The 21,953-nt window shown below is 35.2% G+C and overlaps 1 protein-coding gene and 1 long non-coding RNA gene across 4 annotated transcripts; one reads left to right on the top strand and one right to left on the bottom strand.

Annotated features, from left to right (window-relative positions):
- Positions 1 to 19: 19 nt before the first annotated feature.
- On the bottom strand, positions 20 to 1,996 carry LOC147499493 (uncharacterized). 3 transcript variants are annotated; one of them, XR_015195898.1, is made up of 4 exons: positions 1,602 to 1,996; positions 903 to 1,060; positions 700 to 804; positions 20 to 625 (listed from the first exon to the last, which is right to left on the bottom strand). It is a non-coding gene; the product is annotated as an uncharacterized LOC147499493 (long non-coding RNA). The 3 variants fall into 3 exon arrangements; XR_015195896.1 differs by having other exon boundaries at positions 903 to 1,077; positions 1,602 to 1,974; XR_015195897.1 differs by having other exon boundaries at positions 903 to 1,100; positions 1,602 to 1,923.
- A 15,194-nt stretch (positions 1,997 to 17,190) lies between these two features.
- NIP7;1 (NOD26-like intrinsic protein 7;1) lies at positions 17,191 to 19,395 on the top strand. The gene is made up of 5 exons (XM_086559135.1): positions 17,191 to 17,339; positions 17,525 to 17,749; positions 18,559 to 18,753; positions 18,912 to 18,973; positions 19,139 to 19,395. Exons 1-5 carry the CDS (start codon positions 17,337 to 17,339, stop codon positions 19,326 to 19,328), a joined length of 675 nt encoding a protein of 224 aa, XP_086415261.1. The 5' UTR covers positions 17,191 to 17,336; the 3' UTR covers positions 19,329 to 19,395.
- The last annotated feature ends 2,558 nt before the right edge of the window (positions 19,396 to 21,953 follow it).

Genomic DNA, 21,953 nt, shown 5'->3' with positions numbered 1-21,953 from the left:
TGAAATAGATATTGAGACATTGTCAAAAGTTATAGACATTGTTTCGAGCATTGTCAGAAGTTATTGAGAAACTTATACCACCCAAATTCTTTACAAGTAAATTCTCGATCTCAGACACAGACGCCTTTCTATACATACATGCAAATCAACACTGAAATGGTGCATAATTCTTCCACATTTGCAGTGTACAAATTGAGTCTGAAATCCAAATTTTGTCTGGCATTCGCAAGAATTTGATCCACTCCACCATTCAATTCTTCTCTGTTTTTCTGTTGCTTCACTCTCTATGAGTTTCGTGATGGCATCCACATTACATAGTGGGCCCAACTTGAATCCATAGAGAGGACTGTCCTTCACTTGAGTATTCATCTCGAGATGAAGAGTCTGGGCCTGCACTGTTGTGGTCACTAAAGACGAAGAACTTGGTTGCTCTTCTGCTTAACTCATTGTTTGACGAAATCAAATGCTTCATTTCCTCACTAATACCAGCCAATATGACCATAGTTTTTTCGCTATCAATAACAGACATGCACTCCCTTACCATACGTTCCAACCAATACTCCAAGCGCCTCCCCTCTGACATAGATAATAAGTCCACAAAAAGAACTCCTCCTGCTTCTTTTATCTGCAATTAATACTATTAAATAAATCTTGCTAAGAAATGACAGACATACACTAACGAAAACAAAATTCATATACCTTTTCCTCGATATTTGTATTTCGCAATTCTGTTACTTTTGTCCGAAGGTAAAATTTCAAAAAAATGGATTAGTCTTCCGACTGTTCGAGCCACCTCTAATTTTCCTGTCGTGTAAAATGATAACTGTTAACCTACTATAAGAGCTCTTAAATGAATACGGTCCACATTTGTCATAGTAGAAATAAATCATAAATATTCTTACGTTGTCATTGACACTACAACTAGCATTGTACTCGAGTAATGTCTTTACAGTTGAAACTACTTGAAGTGAGTGCTAAACCGCATGGCACAAGGGAGTCATCCCATTTTGCAAGCGAGAGACCAACTGTACTGCTTCTTGATGCAGGTTCGTCATTGTATCTATAGGCAAATTCCATCTACCATCAAGTAATATCACGTACTGTTAAAGCAATAATACTTGAATCACACAGAACAATATATCGCTTGTATGACCAACGGGCAACGAGATATTTTATACAATTTCAAGCTATTGATTCCAATACAGTTAAAGAATATTTTAACATGTCACTCCCTTATAGACAGGACATAAATACTAAAGATTCATTACAGATCGAAATTGCTTTAACTTTTTAATTATAGCAGAAATTGAAAACCTCTAAAATTTTAATAGAACTAACAAGTGATTTATGATAAAATTAAATGGAACCGTGAAGTTTTGAAGGAAGAAAAATTGTGCTTTAATAAGAGAGACAAACCTGGTTACTTTGTTCTTTTGATTTCTAGTAAAATCCACCGAAAAAAGATTATGCTTTTGTAAATAAATTTAGTTAACAACCAATGAGTGAGCAAACAATTTATTTTAAGACAGAATGTAAATAAATCGAAACAAATCTCGCAACAAGGAAATGAAAAAAAAAAAAAAATGAAGTTGGAATCAAACCTATTCAAGAGGTATTGTTGGCAATATTTGATACATCAAGGCTTATTATTATTTCTCTGGTTCTTGCAATTAGCCAACAAGTTAACAAGATGTTCTTTGTCAACACTACATCAACCAATCAATCAATTAGATCAAATTAACAAACGAAACCTCAACAAATCAATTTACATGGTGACACGTCTTTGAGAGTCCAAAGACTTGATCTTTATCACATTTGACTCGTTTTTAAGAGCAGCGAATAGGAGATGGGTTTTGCTTGGTGTCAGCCTAACTGGGTTTGATTTTTGGGTTATTCCAATTTTCGATTTCCAATAGTGGAGGAGAGAAAGAGAGAGATAACGCGTGAAGGTAAGGATTTTTTATCGCAAAATAGAAATTAAATTTGAGAGAGAAACAATTAAATTTACCAAAATACCCCTGCTCTATTTAGATTTGGGACTTGAATTTTTATTTAGATTTGGTGATCCGACGGTCGAAATTTTGCTGTTTGATTGCTGTCTACGAAATTGATGTATATATATATATATATATATATATATATATATATATATATATATATAGAGGGATAGAGGCACATTCTTATGCACATTATAGCCACATTTTTCACATACAAATGAATTAAGGTCTAGTTTCTAATGGAGATGATCTCCCCACCATAAAGATCATTCTCACAAAAAATTATAATATTTGGATATGTCTAACTATGTAAAAATTAGTGTTCATTTTTTAGCTTTTCATCTAACGGTCCAAAAATTTTGTGAGCATGTTCTAAGGTTAGATTTCTTTGAATGAGCTGAATTTTTATGAGCATGTTCTCCATGGTGGGGAGATTATATCTACAAAAATTCAGCATTCAATTCAACTTTTAAGTCCACAATTTTGCTTGGATTAATTTATAATGTGGCTAGAATGTGGCTCCTAAAAGGACCTTAAATAAGAACCAAATCTAAAACAACCCACAACTTCACCTATAAAATGATTTAAAACCTAATCTTTTGTGCATATGATCTACTAACCATAAAGAACATTTTTACAAAAATTCAACTCGTTTGATATCCTCTAACTTAGATAAAAATTGTTGTCTACTTTTGAAAAAATATTTAACAGTCTATAAATGTCTAGTTTTTGCAATTATCTTTTGCCAATGTTAAAAATTGTCAAACAAGTTGAATTTTTGTAGATATATTATTTGTAGTTAGTAGATCATATCAACAAAAGATCAGGGTTTAAATCATTTTGTAGGTAAAGTTGTGGGTTGTTTTAGATTTGGTCCTTATTTAAGGTCCTTTTAGGAGTCGAACTGTATATATATCTATTATAATAAAACAAAATGGGAAGACAAAGGGTGGTGGGGATTTCATAAGGATTTGCGTTTGATAGAGGCAGATGACTGGCTTAGATCGTTTTGAAACCCCTTTTGATGAAAATTCTTAATAACTTTTAAATGAATTAAATGTTTTTTAAATGAATTAAAGAAATGATTACGTTTTAAATCCCAATAGTTTTCTTGCCATTAATACATTTTAAGCTATGAAACTTCCACCTTATGTAGATAATTATCTTTGCTTATCTAATTAGTCCTCTAATCAAATCTCTTTGGTTTATGCTCTAAAATCTTGAGCCCGAAAATAACTATTTCTGCCATGTATCACGCGTGGGCCAAGACTGCATTAAAAGTTTTTTTTTTGTTAACCAAGATTGCATTAAAAGTTTAAAACACCTTTAATTGCCCACTATAAATAAAAAACGGAAGGGAATGCCCAAGTCAAAATGGAAAGGCTTTAATTCACAAATAACACCCTGGTATCTCTCTCCTCTAACTCCTCTAATTCCTCACCTTTATCTCTCTCACTCACCAGTCCACTTTGTATGTCTATCTTCTCCAAGTTCTCTCCCACTCTCCTATCAGTGAATCTCATCTTTCATGATATTAACATTTTAATTGTTTTCAAATGTGCATGATTTCTAGAGAACCCAAACCAAGTTAAGCCCTCAGGTAATTTCAGGTAACATTGAAAATCGTATTAATTTCAAGTCTGAACTTTAGTTTGCATTATGTTTTCCAACTTTTTATTAATATTTTTTTAATCTATATCGGTGTTAATCTCTATTTCCACCTTTCACTATGAATTTTCAGTTATGACACATTAGATTTGCCTTTTCCATTTACAAATGATTCTTCCTAAACTAAAAAAAAGGAGGAGCACGTCTTAAGAAGCATCTCTACATCGATATTAACTTATTGAGTCTACTACTATTTTTAAAGTTTGCCAGTATTGATTCAGCAGTGTTATATCTTTTCAGTTTGTTATATATACATTCCAATATTTCTATTTCAATGATATGTGGATATAAATGTCTTCTATATGATGGCCACATTGGCAAAGATCTTTTCATAACTCAACTGATCGAGTATTGCTTTGTTATGTCTGTTGATGCATTTTACGGCAGAATTGGTGGTACTCGCATATCCATAATCTCCACTTCTACACGTTTAATTGTTTTTCATGGGCAACCATCTGAATTTTATATAGTTGTTGTTTTAATTTTTCAAAATAGATTCCTTAGCTTTATCCTTCTGTTATGATATGCTTTAATTAGTTAGTGAAGATAAAGGCCAGTTCAGATGGGTCAAAACTTTAATAGTGCTATAGTTGTCTTTATTCCGAAATAAGTTAGGGATGCACAAGATGATGAATGGATTTGTCTTATTATAACCCAATTCTGTTTTGTTTAGTTAGTTGAATTTTGATAGTATTAGTACTCAAGTCGAAAAGGAAAGTCCAAGAACAAGAAGACAACTACCATCTTAACAAGTTGATGTTATAACAGTCACTGATGTGCCATCCACTCTTTTCAAATTGTCTTAATTTGAATATGGATGGAATATGTTGTTAGGTAAATGTTTTTAGCTAATTTGATAGGTTTAGTTAAATAGGATGAATAGTAGTTAAATAATTCGCGATTTGGCTGATTTCTATAGTTAATAGTTATTGCACTTGCAATATATGTATAGTTGATTGAGATGATGGGGTTTAGTTACAATATTAAGTTATTAATGAATTTAATAAATTGCATTTAGTTCATTATATTTTTCCACCATAACGTTGGCATACAAGTTGAGTCCTCTATCGGACGCAAGTGAGGGCTGATGTTTGATCCAGTATGTTTTCTCACTTTAACAATTTAAACATATTGGGATTTCAAAATGGATGAAGCATCAAACCAAATAAGCTCTTATTAACGAGATTTAAAAGCATGTCTTGGTGTTCAAGTAATTGAGTCTTTTCTATATATTTCCAAAAATGTGCATTGTTTATGTTTCTTCAACGTGTCGTGGTAATTTCTCTGCTTCACTCTTACTTTCTTAATAGCAATCCTAGACCAAGTCACACATCAATCATTCCATTTGTTTCACCTTTAAGAGTGTTAGGAGGTCTATGTTTGTAGAATAGTCCACACTTGCTTTCGTGTTTGGTTATTTGGTTATTCAAAGAAACGCTACTTGCATGATCGGATAAATTTTTCTTTGTTTACCATTCAAAACCAAATTCGCCCATTCCTTTTTGTATTGGTGGCTTAGGCACATTGAGGATTACCTCTTCTTCTACTGGTGTCAATAGTCAATAGTCAAAGACTGACTAGATCAATCAACTAATTGTTGCTTTGTTTCCATTGCAAGTATTAACTATAGATAACTAGGTTTGGTTATGGAATTTGTAGAAGATATGATGTTCTGCAAATTAGACATGATACCTATATTAGTTATTCATACTACAACTACACATTGTATTGTCATTGATACAGGTTGTGTTTATTATACTATGGTTTCATGCCAAACTTTTCAATTTATGTTACGTGTTTGTAGAGCTTTTGGAATTGACTTGCAAGTGTATCACAATTCTAATGTTGTGATTGATATATTAAAAAACATCTTATTTGATGCAGGACTAGAGGAGCTCGTGGCATCTAGCAATTACTGACAAGTGAGGTGGTATTGAATTTAGCACAAAAGCATCAACCAAGCAGATCTGTTTCATTTTTGGCGACAGATTGCAAATTGATATTTCAGTGCCATCAAGAGCAAGTCAGTGTTGTGGTAGACCTATTCCCACTAGAATTTTTAAGCTTATAAGTTTGTTTACAAAAGCCCTGTATATGGTGGTTGTACATACATGAAGCTCATTTTCAAGGATGTATATACTTTAGCAACTGAAAATTGGAAATCTTTGTTGGGTCAATCTAATGGCATGGGCTTGTAATATGTTTTATGACAACAAAAAAAAATACAAATATGTTGAACCCTATAAATATTTGATGGCAAACGATTTTGTATACTTTGTAGAGATTGATTAATGGATTTTAATCTTATATCCTACATTCCTACTCATATTAGGAAAACTTGAAACTTGATGGATATTTCATATATCCAATTAGATTTGCTTTTGTGGATTTATATTACTGATATTGAAATTTATCTAATTTCTTTTTTGTTATAATCCATCACTTATTTAGAACTTAGAAGGAACGTACTATTTGGCTATTTCCTACTCTTTCTGCTCACATACGCTTTTGAAGGTAATACTACTGATCTCTCTGTAGATTGCAGTCTTGAAATTTTATTACTTTAGCTACATGCCTACATCTTAACTTCCTTCTTACCATCATATCCATATTCACATGCATGCATACATACTAATTGTAAGGCCAATATCATTGTCCAAGTATTCCTATCTTCGTCAATTTCTTAGAACTTTTTACAATCATTGTTTATTGGGCGAATCTTGATTCCAATTTCAGTATTTAATTAAATTTGGTACTTGCAGCAGAGTCTTTCATTTTCATTTTCATTTTATTTTAATTTTAATTTTTTATTAATGATGCAATTATACAATCCCAATTCATTTGGCAGGTTTTCTACTTTCTGATTTCTACAATTGAACAAGTTCAATGAATTCGATCACGTTTGGTAAATTTAATTTTTCATTTTCATTTCATATTTTAATTTTGAATTCAGCTATTTCAGTTTGAATGAAATGGTGCAAGCCTTATTTCAGGTTGCGAAATGGTTTTAGATTGCATCGTTCAACTTGGATAGCTAATAAACTAATGCAGATTGTTTTATGTTTTCTTCTTACGCACATTTCGTAAAGACCATTATCGCAATCAAAGGTTTTCATAAAATTTTTGTTTTTAGTGTGGTGTTCTCATTTGTTAGTACTACAATATTGAGAACTAATGATGTAGTATGTGTGCTCTATCTTACTTCTATAAACCCACAGGTCACCAAGGTGTTAAATATACTTGGTTTTTGCGTAGTATATTGGAAGAAATGACAACTAAGTTTAGTTTTTTCGCTTCAAATTCAATGGAGGTTGTACTAGCTAACACCAACCGACATGGATATCTTTTGAGTGTATATGCAATGTTGGGTGCTTCAGATTGAAAAACAAGAAAGGTTGGTGTTCTAGACACCCAACCCCCCTATCTCGAGTAGATATGCATTCAATTGATTTTTCTTTGTTTCGACATAGTTGTATTTTGTTTTGTATATTTCCAGACTCCAAGTGCAGGTGACGTTTACGAAGAGTGTTGTGAAAGACTGTGTGGACTTGGTGTGTCAAGACCTCATTGGGCTTTCTAATTGACTTTTGAAATTAACAACTAGATATTAAAAGGTAAGTATGTTGGAAAGTGTTCCCATCTCACTTTCACATATTATATGTTATTGATGCTTAATTTTGAGTTTTTCTTGGGTGAAAATATTCCATTTATCAAAGAGAGGGTGTAACAGCCGAGACTTGTGCTCCAGTTCTATGTGAGCCAATGGACATCATCCTAGATCTGCAGTGGTGCTAAAAAAAATACAAACTTTACATAATATTTTAGTCATACTTTTCTGTAAAAGAAGAGTTGTACATTTTAGTGGGGATAATTAACCTATTAATAATGGTGGAATGACTTTGTAATGTTATTAATTTTGGGGTTGAATTTTCAGGGGTTAGGGTCAAAGCTTCGGTGGATATATCTAACAAAGGTTTTTCATGATAACTAACTTGATAAGTAAACTCATGTGTTAGATGTTGTAGTCTATTTTGTTGAAGCACTTGCTTGGTGAAGAGGCTTTGTTATCTTAGTTACCAAAGAAAGTTAAGACACGATGAATCTTCATAATTATTTTTATCCATAGTCAATTCAGAATGCTTTGTATTTTGTATGTTTGCAACATTATTATGGCATGTAGTATTTTACTTTGAGTAAACATATTTGAAAACATGCAAAAGAAAGAACTGGTTCCACTAATTCAATATATCAATGAGGTTCAAAGCACTGAAGAAGAGAAATTTTGCAATTACTAGATTTTATATCATGAAAAGTAACTCTATGGGTGTGTTTGGCAACTAGGATTTTATGGTGGAATTCAGAATATATTTTTAAAAATTAAGAATCACCCTGTTTGTCAACTTTTTCTATCCTGGAATGAAAATCTCAAATCCCCAAAATCAAAGAATTGTAAGTTTCTATAGGGGGCAGAAACTTGAGATTTACATATATTCAGGAATTTTAACTACTTGACATTGTAAGTATTGGGATTATATTTTCAATTCCAATTCCAATTCCATAGGAAAACTTCCAAATAGACCCCTATAGTTCTTGCGAGAATGATAGCCTTGAAAACAACTAAACAAGCTTCATTTTATAGTCCTAATAAGGTTTTGCCTTAATTAAATAGTTTATTCATATCTATTGTTTGGTTACGTGAGTGTGTCATTTTACTTGACAATATGGCTCACAGTGTGATCAGACTACTCAATGTAATTTTATTTTGAAGATTAGAAGATTGTCTTGAAAATCAATATTTATTATATGTCCATCGCTCGAGAAAACGGTGATTGTTTAACATTTTTCCACGATTGATGTATTGGACAATGTTTCGTATGATTGTATATGGAGTTATGAACAAGTTCATCAAAAAGTGTTGAAGGCATGGTGTCACACCAAATTTCATTGAATGGGAAAAACATTATTTGTTCCCCGACTCTTCGATCTCAGGGTGTGGCGACTCTCAACTTCCAAAACCCATAAACAGTTTTAAATATGGGATAATTAAAAACCAATAAAATTTCAATTAAACAAATGTCCTCTTCATTACAAAAATTTACAAATAAGATTAGGTTACAAATCTCTTTTCAATAACTCCTTATTTAAAATTACAAATGAAAGTACAAATACATTGTCTAGACTGAAAATCTATATCACCTTAAGGAAAACAAAATACATCCCGAAATGCAATGCTAACGCAAAACCACACGCGTGAGCCAACCTTCTTCAACACTAAACTGTCAAAACTTATCAACTTTGTTCATTGAATGAACACACCCGATAAGCAAACATGCAAATCGGTCAAGATTATAAAATGCTGGTGTGAGTAGCTCTAAAACAACATATACTTATACAAATATATACATAATCCATCGGCAGTTAGTTCCTCCACGGTAGCTTTTAACTTTCAGCGACTAATATGACATACTCAAGTACAATAATTAAAAGGCGGTAGTTCCTCCATCGAGGCCTTTAACTTCCCACTAACCACACAACAAACTATACGCATCATAAATAAGGCATGTAGTTCCTCCATCGATGCGCCTTAGGTTCTAACTAAACAAATAACCAACCAAGCATATTACCATAATTAGATTATTTCAGGCTTTCTTTGCGTGTCCCTAAAATTTACGTCGTATCTATGTCTTACCTAGTTTCCCTGGCTACCACAATCGCTACCCAACGCCGAACATGTACATCCACATGCCTCCCCTTACATAATGTACCACTCCATGTGTAACTACTGCGAGCGGGATGTCGCGACACCGTAAATCCTCACACGGAAGCCATTATGTAAGTAATGCCACTATTCGCATAAAATATCGCTAGCGTCATCGTTCTATTTTGCGAACGGAATAATCAAGCCACTATTCGGCTACACGGGAGGGCCATTCAAACTTTCTTCAAACGCCGGAGGGCCAATCACATTACTTAGCGAAGGCCATTCGGATTAACGAAATGCCGGAAGGGCCAATCACATGAGTTGTGGTAGCTAGGTTCTAGGATTTTCGTTACGTAATTTATTCAAGTGTCATACATTAATGACTCATAATAAATCCACTATATCGCGTCGCAGGTCAATTGCCTTATTGCACTAAGCCACAATATATAGAAATATCTCAATATATCTCATAACCATTTTCATACTTTCACGCGTGCCAATATATTATTGCACTACACCACACTCCCATGGGCAAATATTCACCAATACTATGCTACCTCATAGTAGCATCTCACATATATAATAATGGAGCGTTTATATAAATTTCTCCAAGATATCACATTAATATATATATCCCAACATATGATATCATGTCATAATGCTTCAACGTATCGTGATACATTTTATTATAACGTATTAGGAATATAATGTCTCCTAACATCTCAATATCGTCCGCGTGTCAAAAATACACAACATCAATGTCAAATCTTTCTTAGATAATAACAACCAAATTTATACAAGCTTCCACGGCATTTTTTATTACTATATGTGTCCATATAATATACAACATAAAACGTAACACAATTAGGGGACCCACGACCCACAATCAAAGCCCAATATATATATGTTTTACACACTACTCACATCAAATCTAAATTAGATAATGACCAACCAAGTTATATAATATCGACAATATTTTATTACTATATTTGTCCATACAAATCAAATAGGTGAAAAACTGGAAAAGTCAACATTTCATAGTCAACGGTCAAAGGTCAAAGTCAACATGTCATGGTCAAAGGTCAACAATCAAAGTCAGCAGGTCATGGTCAAAGTCAAACTGTTCTGGTCAAAGTCAATATGTCATGGTCAAAGTCAAAGTCAACATGTCATGGTCAAAGTCAAACTGTCGTTTCCATGTTCGACAGGTTCAGGGTCATAGCCATGGTTCATGGCTAAGGTCAAAGTGCATGGCTCAAAGGCGGTAATGGTTCGGACTCAACTGGCCAAGCCCAAACATTAAAACCCGGCCCCGAAAGTCTACACCAACTTATTATTCAACCTGACCCAATTGGGGTCATAAGGACCAGCCCACACAAATTAGAAACCGGCCCAAAGAAAACTAATTAAACTGGTCCAAAACAATTAAGTGGTTCGGCCCCAAAAATTGAACTGAAACCGGCCCAACCCACTAACTAATATCAAAACCGAGCCCAACAACTTAAAATAGAATCCGGGCCCAAACAAAACACTCTAAACTGGCCCAAAACAACTTAACTAAAAACCGGCCCAACCAAACTAATGTTTTTGGCCTAACCGATTTGGCCCAAGCCCAAATGGTTATCGTTCATCTTCTTCCAACTGCTTTTTCTCCTCCACCACCACCAAAACCGACCACCACACCTTCCACATGACCACCAATTAAACTAATCGGTTTTAATCCTTGCAAAACCCCTACAACTTTACTAAAAGCTAAAACCCCAACTCTTAAACCCACCATCTTCTCCAAAACTAGATCTCGAGCTAGTACCGGCCGCTTATTAACGGCTTGTTTCCAAGCTTTAACAAAGACCTTCTTAACACCCATCTAAAACCCCTCAACCACCAACACTCCATTACAAAACACAACAACCAAAACCGTTCAACTAAACATTTATCGGGCGGTTTTTCTCCACCCGCCATTAACGAAGTTCTCCGAGCTTCATCGCCCCTACTCTCCGACCCAATCGACAAATCCCAACACCACTCCCTCAATCCCGACGCCCATTACCGAACTCCCAACAACAACCAAAACAAAACAACAATAATATAAAGATAAAGGCAGTAAGATTCATGGCCGGGCGCTCTCCATGAACTGCTCGAGCTTCGACCGTCCACCCCATATCCATCCCGACATTCTAAGTTCAAAGCAACAACTACTGGAGTTTTTCGGTTTTAAACCATGAACATGACGCCTCGTGCTCCGCCATTAACGCCATTCCTCCGAGCCGACGGTTCAAAAAACTAACACATATCGACAGAACCACATAAATTATAAAAGCGGTCGGAAACACTCGACAAGAATCCGTAGAATAATAATAAAAAGTGAAAATCATAGTTTATGAAATTTGTAAATTCTAAACAAACAAAAATTATCGTTTTTAGTAGTGGTGAGAGATAAACTCTACTCACCCTCTACTCACACCGACGAATCCTCGACGAATCCTCCCCAATCGTCATGGCTCCAATGCTCGAGTAAACAAGTCAGCCTCCATTTTTAATATTTTTATTCTCCCGCACTTATTCTCTAAAACAATGTGTTTATATATTTGGGTCTGAAACCCAAGCCCAACACAGACTCGGGCCCAGAAAATCAGGCCCACATGTCCCGAATCCAATCCGACGAATTTTTAAAATAAATAATTAAATTAATTAATAAATAGAAAATTACGTATTTAAAAATACGGGCGTTACACATGGTAGAGACATAGTTTGTGATTTCGATGGAATTCTCAGAATGTACTCGGAAATTCGGAATTCCGGTTCAAGGGTAAAAAAATATGGAATTTCATAATGTACTCGGAATATGGCGGAATAAGGGGCGGAATTCTGATTTTTGGATTTGCCGGAATTTCGGATATTTGGAAATCTTTAACTATGGGTAGAGGACAACGTCCATGTCATTTTTTTCCTTAATAGACTTTCAATTATTTTTGTTCATGTTTTTTTCCCAGGAATTTATGTATAGACTTTATAATAATAATGATTAGGTATAATTTACATACCCCAACTATCATTCATGTCCCACCAATCAAATTATTTTGCACATATCAAATATTCAGTTCATTACAATTTAGCTTTGTAACCAAAAATGAAAGAGTAGATGCATTTAGAAAAAAATGAAATTGCATAACTGTACCAAATCAACGTTTAATTGTAAGATACATGGCAAAGGCTCCCACTATCAAAAGACATAATTTTTTTTGGTATGAGACACCACCACATACTGACATCTACAAAATAAACAACCACTTCAAAATAAAATGTCTACAAATTCCCACATACACCATACATTTGAAAATATTTGGGTGTACTAAGATTAATGTCACAAATAACATAATAAGTACCTCATAACAAATCGCGTGCAGTGAGGCACGGATGATACCTAGTATACAAATAAAGTATCTACCACTTATAAGGGCATCTCCAATTGGGGGTGTAAATTGTTTAAAGTGTAAAATTTAAACTCTAAATGTCAAAAATATGTTTCCAATGGGGGGTGTAAATCCCAGGTGATATGCTAATAGTTAATAGAGGGGGTGGAGAATTCCTCATCCGACTATTAGTTAATAAACATCTCGGGCGTCACTTGAAGTAACGTCCCAACTAAGAAGAAATTCAAACGACACTTAAACTCAAATCTGTTTTATTTTATTTTGAGAATTGTAATGTTTGCGACGGGCAAAGACCGTCATTTATTGGTTGGGCCAGTTTTAAGTAAACCACGGACATTACTCAAAGTGACGTGAGTTTTATTTCTTTTTTAGTTAAACCACTTGTGACGGACTTTGACCGTTGTTTTTTCTCAATTTTTTAATTTTACAAACTCTTAAGCTTTGTTGCATTGGATACCATTTTGGGTGTGGAAACTATTAGTGTGTAAGAGGGGTCATAAAATCCTAGTGGCACCTATGTGGCACTTATGTGGAGGTGTATATATATATACACTCTCCATTGGCGATAAAAAAAAAAAAAAAAAAAAAAAAAAACTGGTCCACTAGAGAATAAATAGGAAACACTCACAAGAAATGAAAAATAATGCAATGAGGTCTCAAAGATTCGAATTAGGCAGCTAAACAGTTGGGCAATATACGTTTGAGATAGCAAAACCGACTGTTACATTCTCCTAAAGTCTTTGCTTTCCGTTTTTCCCTAAAACTTGATGTTATTATTATTATTATTTTTTTCTTCAAGTTGTATTTTAGTATTTTACTAGCTAGAAAGTAATCAACTTTAATTCCACAACTAATCTAGTAAACTTTTTTCTTTCTATTTTGTTCTAATTTGATTCAAGTTAATACGATGGTTGTTCTCAATTTAGATCCTAAATTAAGTCATACGGATAAAGTGATTACTTCGTTGATTACTGGACTTAATAGTTTGCATGAATATGAAGTACTGGTCGACATAAATGAAGATGTATAATTAATCCCCCTCGTAATGAATGATCTTCTTAGATCTCTTCTGAGATTGGGACATTTGCTTGGTCAATAGGCATAAGTGCATAACATATGCATGTTTTATAAGGGACCTCCTATCCAAGCCGATCATATCGACTCCACCACTCTAGGCCAACTCCAAATTAAGCATATGACCTCACAATACATCTTATGCCAGCGACTCACACACAAGCAACGACTCTGCTAACTCTATTCGACTCTAGACATGCAAACAGTCACACACTCGCCAACAATAATTCACTACTGGTGACGGCCTGTCACTCGACTCTATATCTCGTGACATCATCACCTGGCACTCTCATCATTGCTATCAGGCCTTTACCTACTACAACACCAAAATCATTGTCATCATCACATCCTTAATCACACTTTTTCTATACCAGCTCAAACAACATCATACATGGAACCACCACACACGTGTAGCTTGTGAGGGCGTGTCGCTCACCCTAGCAACACACTTATCTATACCACCACACGTGTCCTACCAACTACTTGCTCATAACACCTATAAAGGCCAACCCCATAACTACGTTGGCTTGATTCAAGTCTCACCCCCAAGGTGCTGGATACGTAGGCATCTTCTTACGCATGAAGATTAGTCATTACCACCCACCAAAATACTCTCCTTTCTAGATTAGAGCTAAGTCATAAACACTTGCTGTAATGTCCTATTAATCCCCTATATATGATAAAAATATACATTTACATTTGGCACCATCTGTGGGGATCGAACCCACGACCATGTAAGCTCTTTTTATATTTCATATCAATGCAGTTCGTAAAGCCCTCCTAACTCGCAATTCATCGAGGCAATTCGTAAGCCCTCTCCAGCTCGCATTTTATTGAGGCAATTCATAAGTCCTCATACTTTATTAAGGCAACCAGATGCATCACGACCTTACTTAATATTTCACAAGCTAATTCACAATCATATGGGTGTGACTCCCCTAATAATCTGTGAAACAACGGGTTCAACATCCCCACGTTAAACTGTCATACAGGTTTGATACTCTCCACAAACTATCATACAGGTGTGACTCCCTTAATAATCTGTCAAATAACGGGTTCAACATCTCCACGTTAAACTGTTATAAGGGTTTGATACTCTCCACAAACTATCATACAAGTGTGACTCCCCTAATAATTTGTTAAACAACGAGTTAGATATCCCCACATTAAACTGTCATACGGGTTTGATACTCTCCAAAAACTATCATACGGGTTCAACACTCTCCTGAAGTGTCATCCAAATTAGTTCACTGACCTTAGATCATCGTCGTATGACAGGTTTAAGAGCGACACCAAATTTGGTTCATTGGCAAAAGAACATCTAAGTATGTTAGCCTAAGAACAACTCCAAATCAGTTAACATCATTACTCTAGTAGCATCTCAACTCTATCACATCAAACTCAAACACACTCTCGGATGACTCAAAGAAATACTATGTTACGAGTAGTCTCCACAATATCTTCAGACATACTCTCTACTAAACAATCTGGAGAAGATGTCACAATCTTTATAATGACCATAACACATTTACATATGCCGGTCAGATATATCTCCCTATATTTTCATCAATCGACTTCAGATTATTCTCATCATATACAAGTTCAAACCAGCTAAGAGCTTCATATACATACAATTACACCAATGGCTATATTCGATTTCTATTTTCTCAGCAATTCAATACAACTTAACAAGCTCAACTTCATCCAACTAAGGACTTGCCAACTTCATCAATCACCATAGCATATCTCTACTAAAACGACTACAAATTATCTCGATCATGCCATGTATAAAGTTTTTCCAAATTTCTCGTTAGCACATCCTTTCCAATGACGTCCTAACGAGAGAGGGCTATGTCCCTTATGTAAGGGACCTCCTACCCCAAGTCGATGATATCAACTCCACCACTCCAAGTCGACTCCAGACATACGACCTCACAATACATCCTATGCGTAATGCGCTTTACAAGCCACGACTTCAGCCAACTCTATTCAACTCTAGACATGTAATGTAAAATTGCACACGACACACTCGCCAACAACAATTCACTACTAGTGACCTGTCACTCAACTCCATCTCGTGACATTATCACTTGCCACTCTCATCATTTCTATCATTAGCATCAGGCCTTTACCCAATATAATACCCACCCAAATCATTACCATCATCACATCCTTAACCACACTCTTTCTATACTAGCTTAAACAATATAATACCTAGAACCACCACACACGTGTAGTTTGTGATGATGTGTCACTCATCCTAGTTGCACACATACATGTTCATACCACCACACGCATCCTACCAACTACTTGCTCATAACACCTATAAAAGCCAACCCCAAAACTACATTGGCTTGATTCCAGTCTCACCCTAAACTGTTGGATACATAGGCATCTTCTTACTCATGAAGAGCAGTCATTACCACCCACCGAAACACTCCCATTTCTAGATTAGAGCTAAGTTAAAACACTTGGTGTAATGTCCTATTAATCCCCCTAAGATAAAAATAGACATTTACATGTTTCTTTCTCTTAAAAGAAACTGGTGGAGAAAAGTGAGAATTTACTATAACTAGAGAAAGAATTTACTGCAAAGTTTAAACGTTTCTAAGTTTAATATATTAGGAGCAAACAAGAAATGAAATGGTTCCATAACCGGTAGCAGTTTGGTTGATAGAACAGGATTCAGGATAAAATTTCCTCGACTTGAATAAAGTTTTGTGCATTTTTTTAAGGGGGCATTGGGAGTGGGGGGTTGACATACTCTTGTTTTCACTTGACACCAAGCTAGTTGTAAAATAGCAGCTATAGCGTCGCTCGCAAGTGAAAGCTCTCATTTCACTTTTATCGTTAAAGAGTGTTAGTTAGGCTAATGGGATCTTATCAGAATCGCGCTTCTAAGTTTCATAAAAATTGGATAAGGTATCACATCTGTACGTGTAGGGCTTATAGGAGATGATGCTTATAGTAAATGAAGTAGCCTAAATGAAACATTTGAGATGCATGAATCGCTCTTCCCGGTTGGAGCAACACAAGAATTGTGTGTATGCAAGAGTGTAAGTTGAAAGAGTCAAGATTGTGTGAACAACAAAAAACTCTTCCATATTAGTAATTCACTGTTTTTGAGCTCAATACTTCACCATATTAAAGAAGTAAAACTCCTTATCTATACTATCATGTCCTTGGCACCTCAGCTTAGAACCTCAAAGCGTCCTTAAGGCCTAGAGATGTACGTGCACTTTCACTGATTCTGGCTGGTCCTCTGCTCTGCGGGTAGTATACATAACGATTATGAATCAAATGTGTGAAAAGCTACCAGTTTCTAACTATCCAAATGAAGCTTCTTCAAGTACAAATTCCCAAGGTGATCAAGAGTTGGGGACTTGCTCAAACTCAACCAGAGGAGATGCGTCTAGCAATGGCCGCTTTCCACCTCCGACTGACCTAATCAACACAGCTCGAATGGTAACATAAATAAATTCGTGACATGCTTCAGTGATGAGATTGGTTTCCATCCCCTCTTTGCTTTTCCTATTGAGTTGTACATACGTTCGAAATACGTACGTAGATTCAACATATATAGTTCGCTGCAAGAACTAAAACTATGGATATCACATTTAGCTAAGAGGTACATATGAATCCATGTGCAGGTATTTGCTGAATTCTTGGGAACATTCATTTTGATGTTTTGTGTATGTGGAATCGTAGCGAGCACAGAGCTAATGAGAGGGGAAATTGGCCTTTTGGAGTACGCGGCAACTGGCGGTTTAACGATAATTGTCATAATTTTCTCCATAGGACATATCTCGGGTGCACATGTTAACCCCTCCGTCACCCTCGCTTTCGCTTCATTAGGCCAAATTTCATGGTCCAAGGTATTCAAACATGCATACCTCTTTGGCTCTTTCACACATCTAAAATCTAAAATACTTTAAAGAACGTGGCTGTTATCTACAGTCCCGCAACAGTATTTTAATATTTTTTTATGTAACTCTTGGTCTCTTCAACCATTTTATTTGGACAGAATTGCCCGTATCCATTTGATTAAATTACAAAACACCCAATCAAAATATTGAAGTAAATTTGTAATAATAATAAAGACAATTATGTCATTTAAACTCAACACACTTTTTCCACACCAAATAACAACTACTAAACATCATGTGCAGAGCACATGCATCATGCTAGTTTTAATATAATTAGGCCAAGAAGTTTTGCAATGTATGTGGAAGTATGGAACAGAGGAGTCTATACGTTAGCTCCATGGCCCAAACTCAAGACAGTTAGCGTATAAGGTTCACTGAGCATGAATTTTCTTGATCGTTAAATGATCTGGATCCGAAAAAGTTGTGTAAATGACAGCATCATTCTCCCTATTAGAAGTTACATACAACAATATAGTCATGAAGCTATATTATGCCTAATTTTATTAATGTCCTTCACACTTTACTCATTTTTTTGTTTCAAATGCCTCCGGTGGGGAGGGGATTCCGCATACCCCTACCAGTTTATTAATCATAAAAATATTGGGGGTGGGGGGAGACGTAACAAGCCTTACCCCATTAGTCCATTACAAATAGCAACACGTTCGTAAATTAAACGCTATAAAAATGAAAAACAAACATTAGACAATCAACTCATACTCTCAGTTTACCGATACCTGACTTTACTCATCGTTTTACAGGTTCCCTTTTACATTCTTGCACAAATGCTTGGGTCTATTATCGCTACACTTGCTGGAGCAAAGGTTTATGGCATTCAAGCAGAACTAGCGACTACACACCCATTCCATGGTTCCATGACAGCCTTCTGGGCCGAATTAATTGCTACTCTCATCATTGTGTTCCTAGCAGCATCAATGTCATATGAAGCTCGCACTGTAAGTCTAAATCACATACCTTACGCGCGCAAATGTGAGATCAAAACCACATATTAAAAAGTTTTCATCACCACAAGTATTTTCTTAGTACTCTCAGCTCTCTTATATGTTAAAATTTTACTATATAACTGAATCTAACTACTTCTTTTATTTTTCAGCTAGGCCACTTGCCTGGTTTTGTAATTGGGATAGCGATTGCACTTGCCATACTTATTACTGGGTATGAACGTGAAATATACTATACTCGTCTACATCATACATAGATTGTTTCACTTAGTTACTAATTAGTCTGATCTAATTCCTTACTGTCTTCCACCAAGAGCCACCATATTCGTGCGATCAATATGAAACATTTGGTGTGTGTTTTCATTTATTTGCTTTGCAGTCCCGTTTCAGGAGGATCGTTGAATCCAGCTAGGTCATTGGGTCCTGCAATCGCTTCAGGGAGATTCAATGATATATGGGTGTATATTGTTGCCCCAACTATTGGTGCAGTAACAGGAGGCTTACTTGCTAAATTCTTACGCCCTTCATGCAGGCCTTGTTGCTCCTCCAATGTTGTACTTGCAAAATAACCAATTTAGTCATATTTATCTTGTAATTATAGTGCTCTTAGGGGTTGTTTGTTTTTTCGAGCCTATGAATGCTTTGAATCTTTGAATCTTTGAATGACTCATCCTCACGAATGCTAAATGTTTGATTTTTGAATTCTAAAAACATGTTTGTTTTATGTTAGAATAACCCGGCTCAAGGTCGAATATAAATCATTAGGACAATTTTACTCATGCTATCTATTTTAAACACTAACTTTATTTCTTGTTAAACAAAATATATATTATATTTGAGGAGAAGAGATGGATTATCAAAAAAAAAATAAATGATAAATAAATTTATTTAAAATATGCTTTCACAAATATATTTTAACGGTTTATTTTCATATTTTGTTTATTTTCATAATATATATATGTAATTCTATTTTTAACAAAGTGGATATCATTCACCCAAAAAAATGAAAAAACCCATGACGCCAACATCAAATTTTGAAGCCATAAAAGTCAAGGTAGGAAAGTAGATGGGTTCTTAAGATTGGGTTCTTAAGAAAAGGCAAGAAGGGACTTTCTTGTTTCAAGTATTAGAATTCAGTATTCAGAAGAAATTTTGGTCTTTGAATCTTTGAATCTTAAAAAGTACCACTGAATGCTTAAACTACTTAAAAAAAACAAACAAGTTTTGAACCTCTGAATGTTTAAAACTTAAGTTTAAGAGGCTCTCAATGCTGAATTCAAAAAAAACAAACAACCCTTCCCTCTACTCTTTGCTAGTTAAGAATTTCTGTCGGAGATAATATAGTGAAATGAGAGTGTTGAAGCTCCCTCAAACCGCAAATTATTAGATTTTAGATTTGGTTGTACACGTAGAGCCATACAAATTACTGGAGCCCTCTCAATGCAAGAGGATTTGGCAAGTAGAAGTGTAGAACCATAATGAAGTCTGTTACATATTTACACGACAATGTCACCTACTCACCTTGTACCCTGAAATGGTTTATTAAAAAACTCCCCGAATGAGACTAGTTATGAACAAACATACTTAAATCTCACAGTACATTAACGAAAGTAGATTGTAAATGACAAATCCTCAAAACTTCAAGATTCGCCAAATTACCACTTCGTTATCATATTAAGATGTCAACTAGCTTTATCGTACGTTAGGAATGAAAATAGCTTTATCTTTAGGAACTAGATGAGCAAATTAGATTTCCCCCATTAGATAGGAAATTAGGGTTTCTTTCTAAATACACAAAAAAAAATTCGGTCAACCCAATTTGACCTTTTTTGTGTATTTTGGGGAGACCCTAATTCCCCCATATAATGGAGGAAAATCCTAATTGGCTCATCTAATAGAGGGGTAATATTGGTTAACCCTTAGCTTAAATTGCTTTCATTTCTACAATTCAGAACAACTAATGTCAACTAAGAGCATCTCTATAGGCCGGTGATAGTATCACCTCCAAATTTGCTTCCACAACTTCGAATTTTGCAAAAAACCAACTCTAGGTGGAAGCAAACCGAGTTATCACTTGTCTAGCCACATCCGTGAATGCAAATTTGTGATTTGGATGCGGATGCAAATGTGGCGACATGGCAATGTAAGCCCAAAAAAAATTTTGACTTTGACCAAAGACACCGCACCATTACTAATGTCACGCGACATTCCTACTATAGCGCGACACTATCACTGTCGCATGCTCCAATGGGAAAAAAATGGTAAAAAACGGTTGAGAATTCTACATCCATACATCCACACTCATTTCCCTTTTCATTTTACATACACTCAACCCAACACATTCTAATAATCAAACAACTCAACCATTTCATATCAATCTTAAACAAACAACACACACACATTGCCAAAAAATGGATCATGAAGTGTATGAGTTTTTTCCCCTTCAATCTTCAATCTTCATCTTTGTTTTCATCTTCATCGTCATCTTCTTCTTCATCTTCTCTGGCGGAAGACTTGGTAGATAGTCTTGATGAGGAATTTGTTAACGTAATTCCCCTTATGAAGTATATTTTGGATGTACTTGCACAAGCACAAATACATGCTCCGAAGGCAGTGGCGGAGCCAGGGTACGCCCTGGCTCACCCTGAAATTTAGCTTAGAAAGTGTTTTGAGTTGTTAAATTTGAAAATAACTAAGTTTGCCCCCATCATTGCATGAATTCTCTCTCTTGTCCATTGAGTAAACCCTCTAATTGTTGTAAAAAGATAACTATCATGGCTAATTGGGTAATTTTAAAGAATTTTGACTTCAACCGGATGGAATTTGTGGCAAACACGTAGTCCACTTTCACTGAAAACAAAGAAGGATAATGGTACGGTTGCATATAAACACTTTCACTTGTTTATATGCAAAACAAGGATAATGGTACGGTAAGAGCATCATCAACGCATTTCCATTTTTCGTTGTGACACCTCAGCAGTTTTTGTACTTCAAAATTTCTAAAACTAAGGGAAGAACCAGCGCGTTTTGGCTAAAATTTGGTTTTTAATTTTGGACAGGAATAGTTGTCCCGTGCCAAATTAAAGTTTTTTTACACGGGAAAAGTTGTCTCGTCCCTATTAAAACACATTTTATTTAAAACGGGTAAATTCGCATCGCAAACTTCCAGTAACATTTCCCTCCATAGCAAGTGC

This window comes from Coptis chinensis, chromosome 5 (genome assembly GCF_015680905.1).
Source record: "Coptis chinensis isolate HL-2020 chromosome 5, ASM1568090v1, whole genome shotgun sequence".
Classification (NCBI taxonomy): domain Eukaryota; kingdom Viridiplantae; phylum Streptophyta; class Magnoliopsida; order Ranunculales; family Ranunculaceae; genus Coptis; species Coptis chinensis.
Note: the sequence above shows the minus strand (reverse complement) of the source record. Positions and strands in the feature narration are given on the sequence as shown.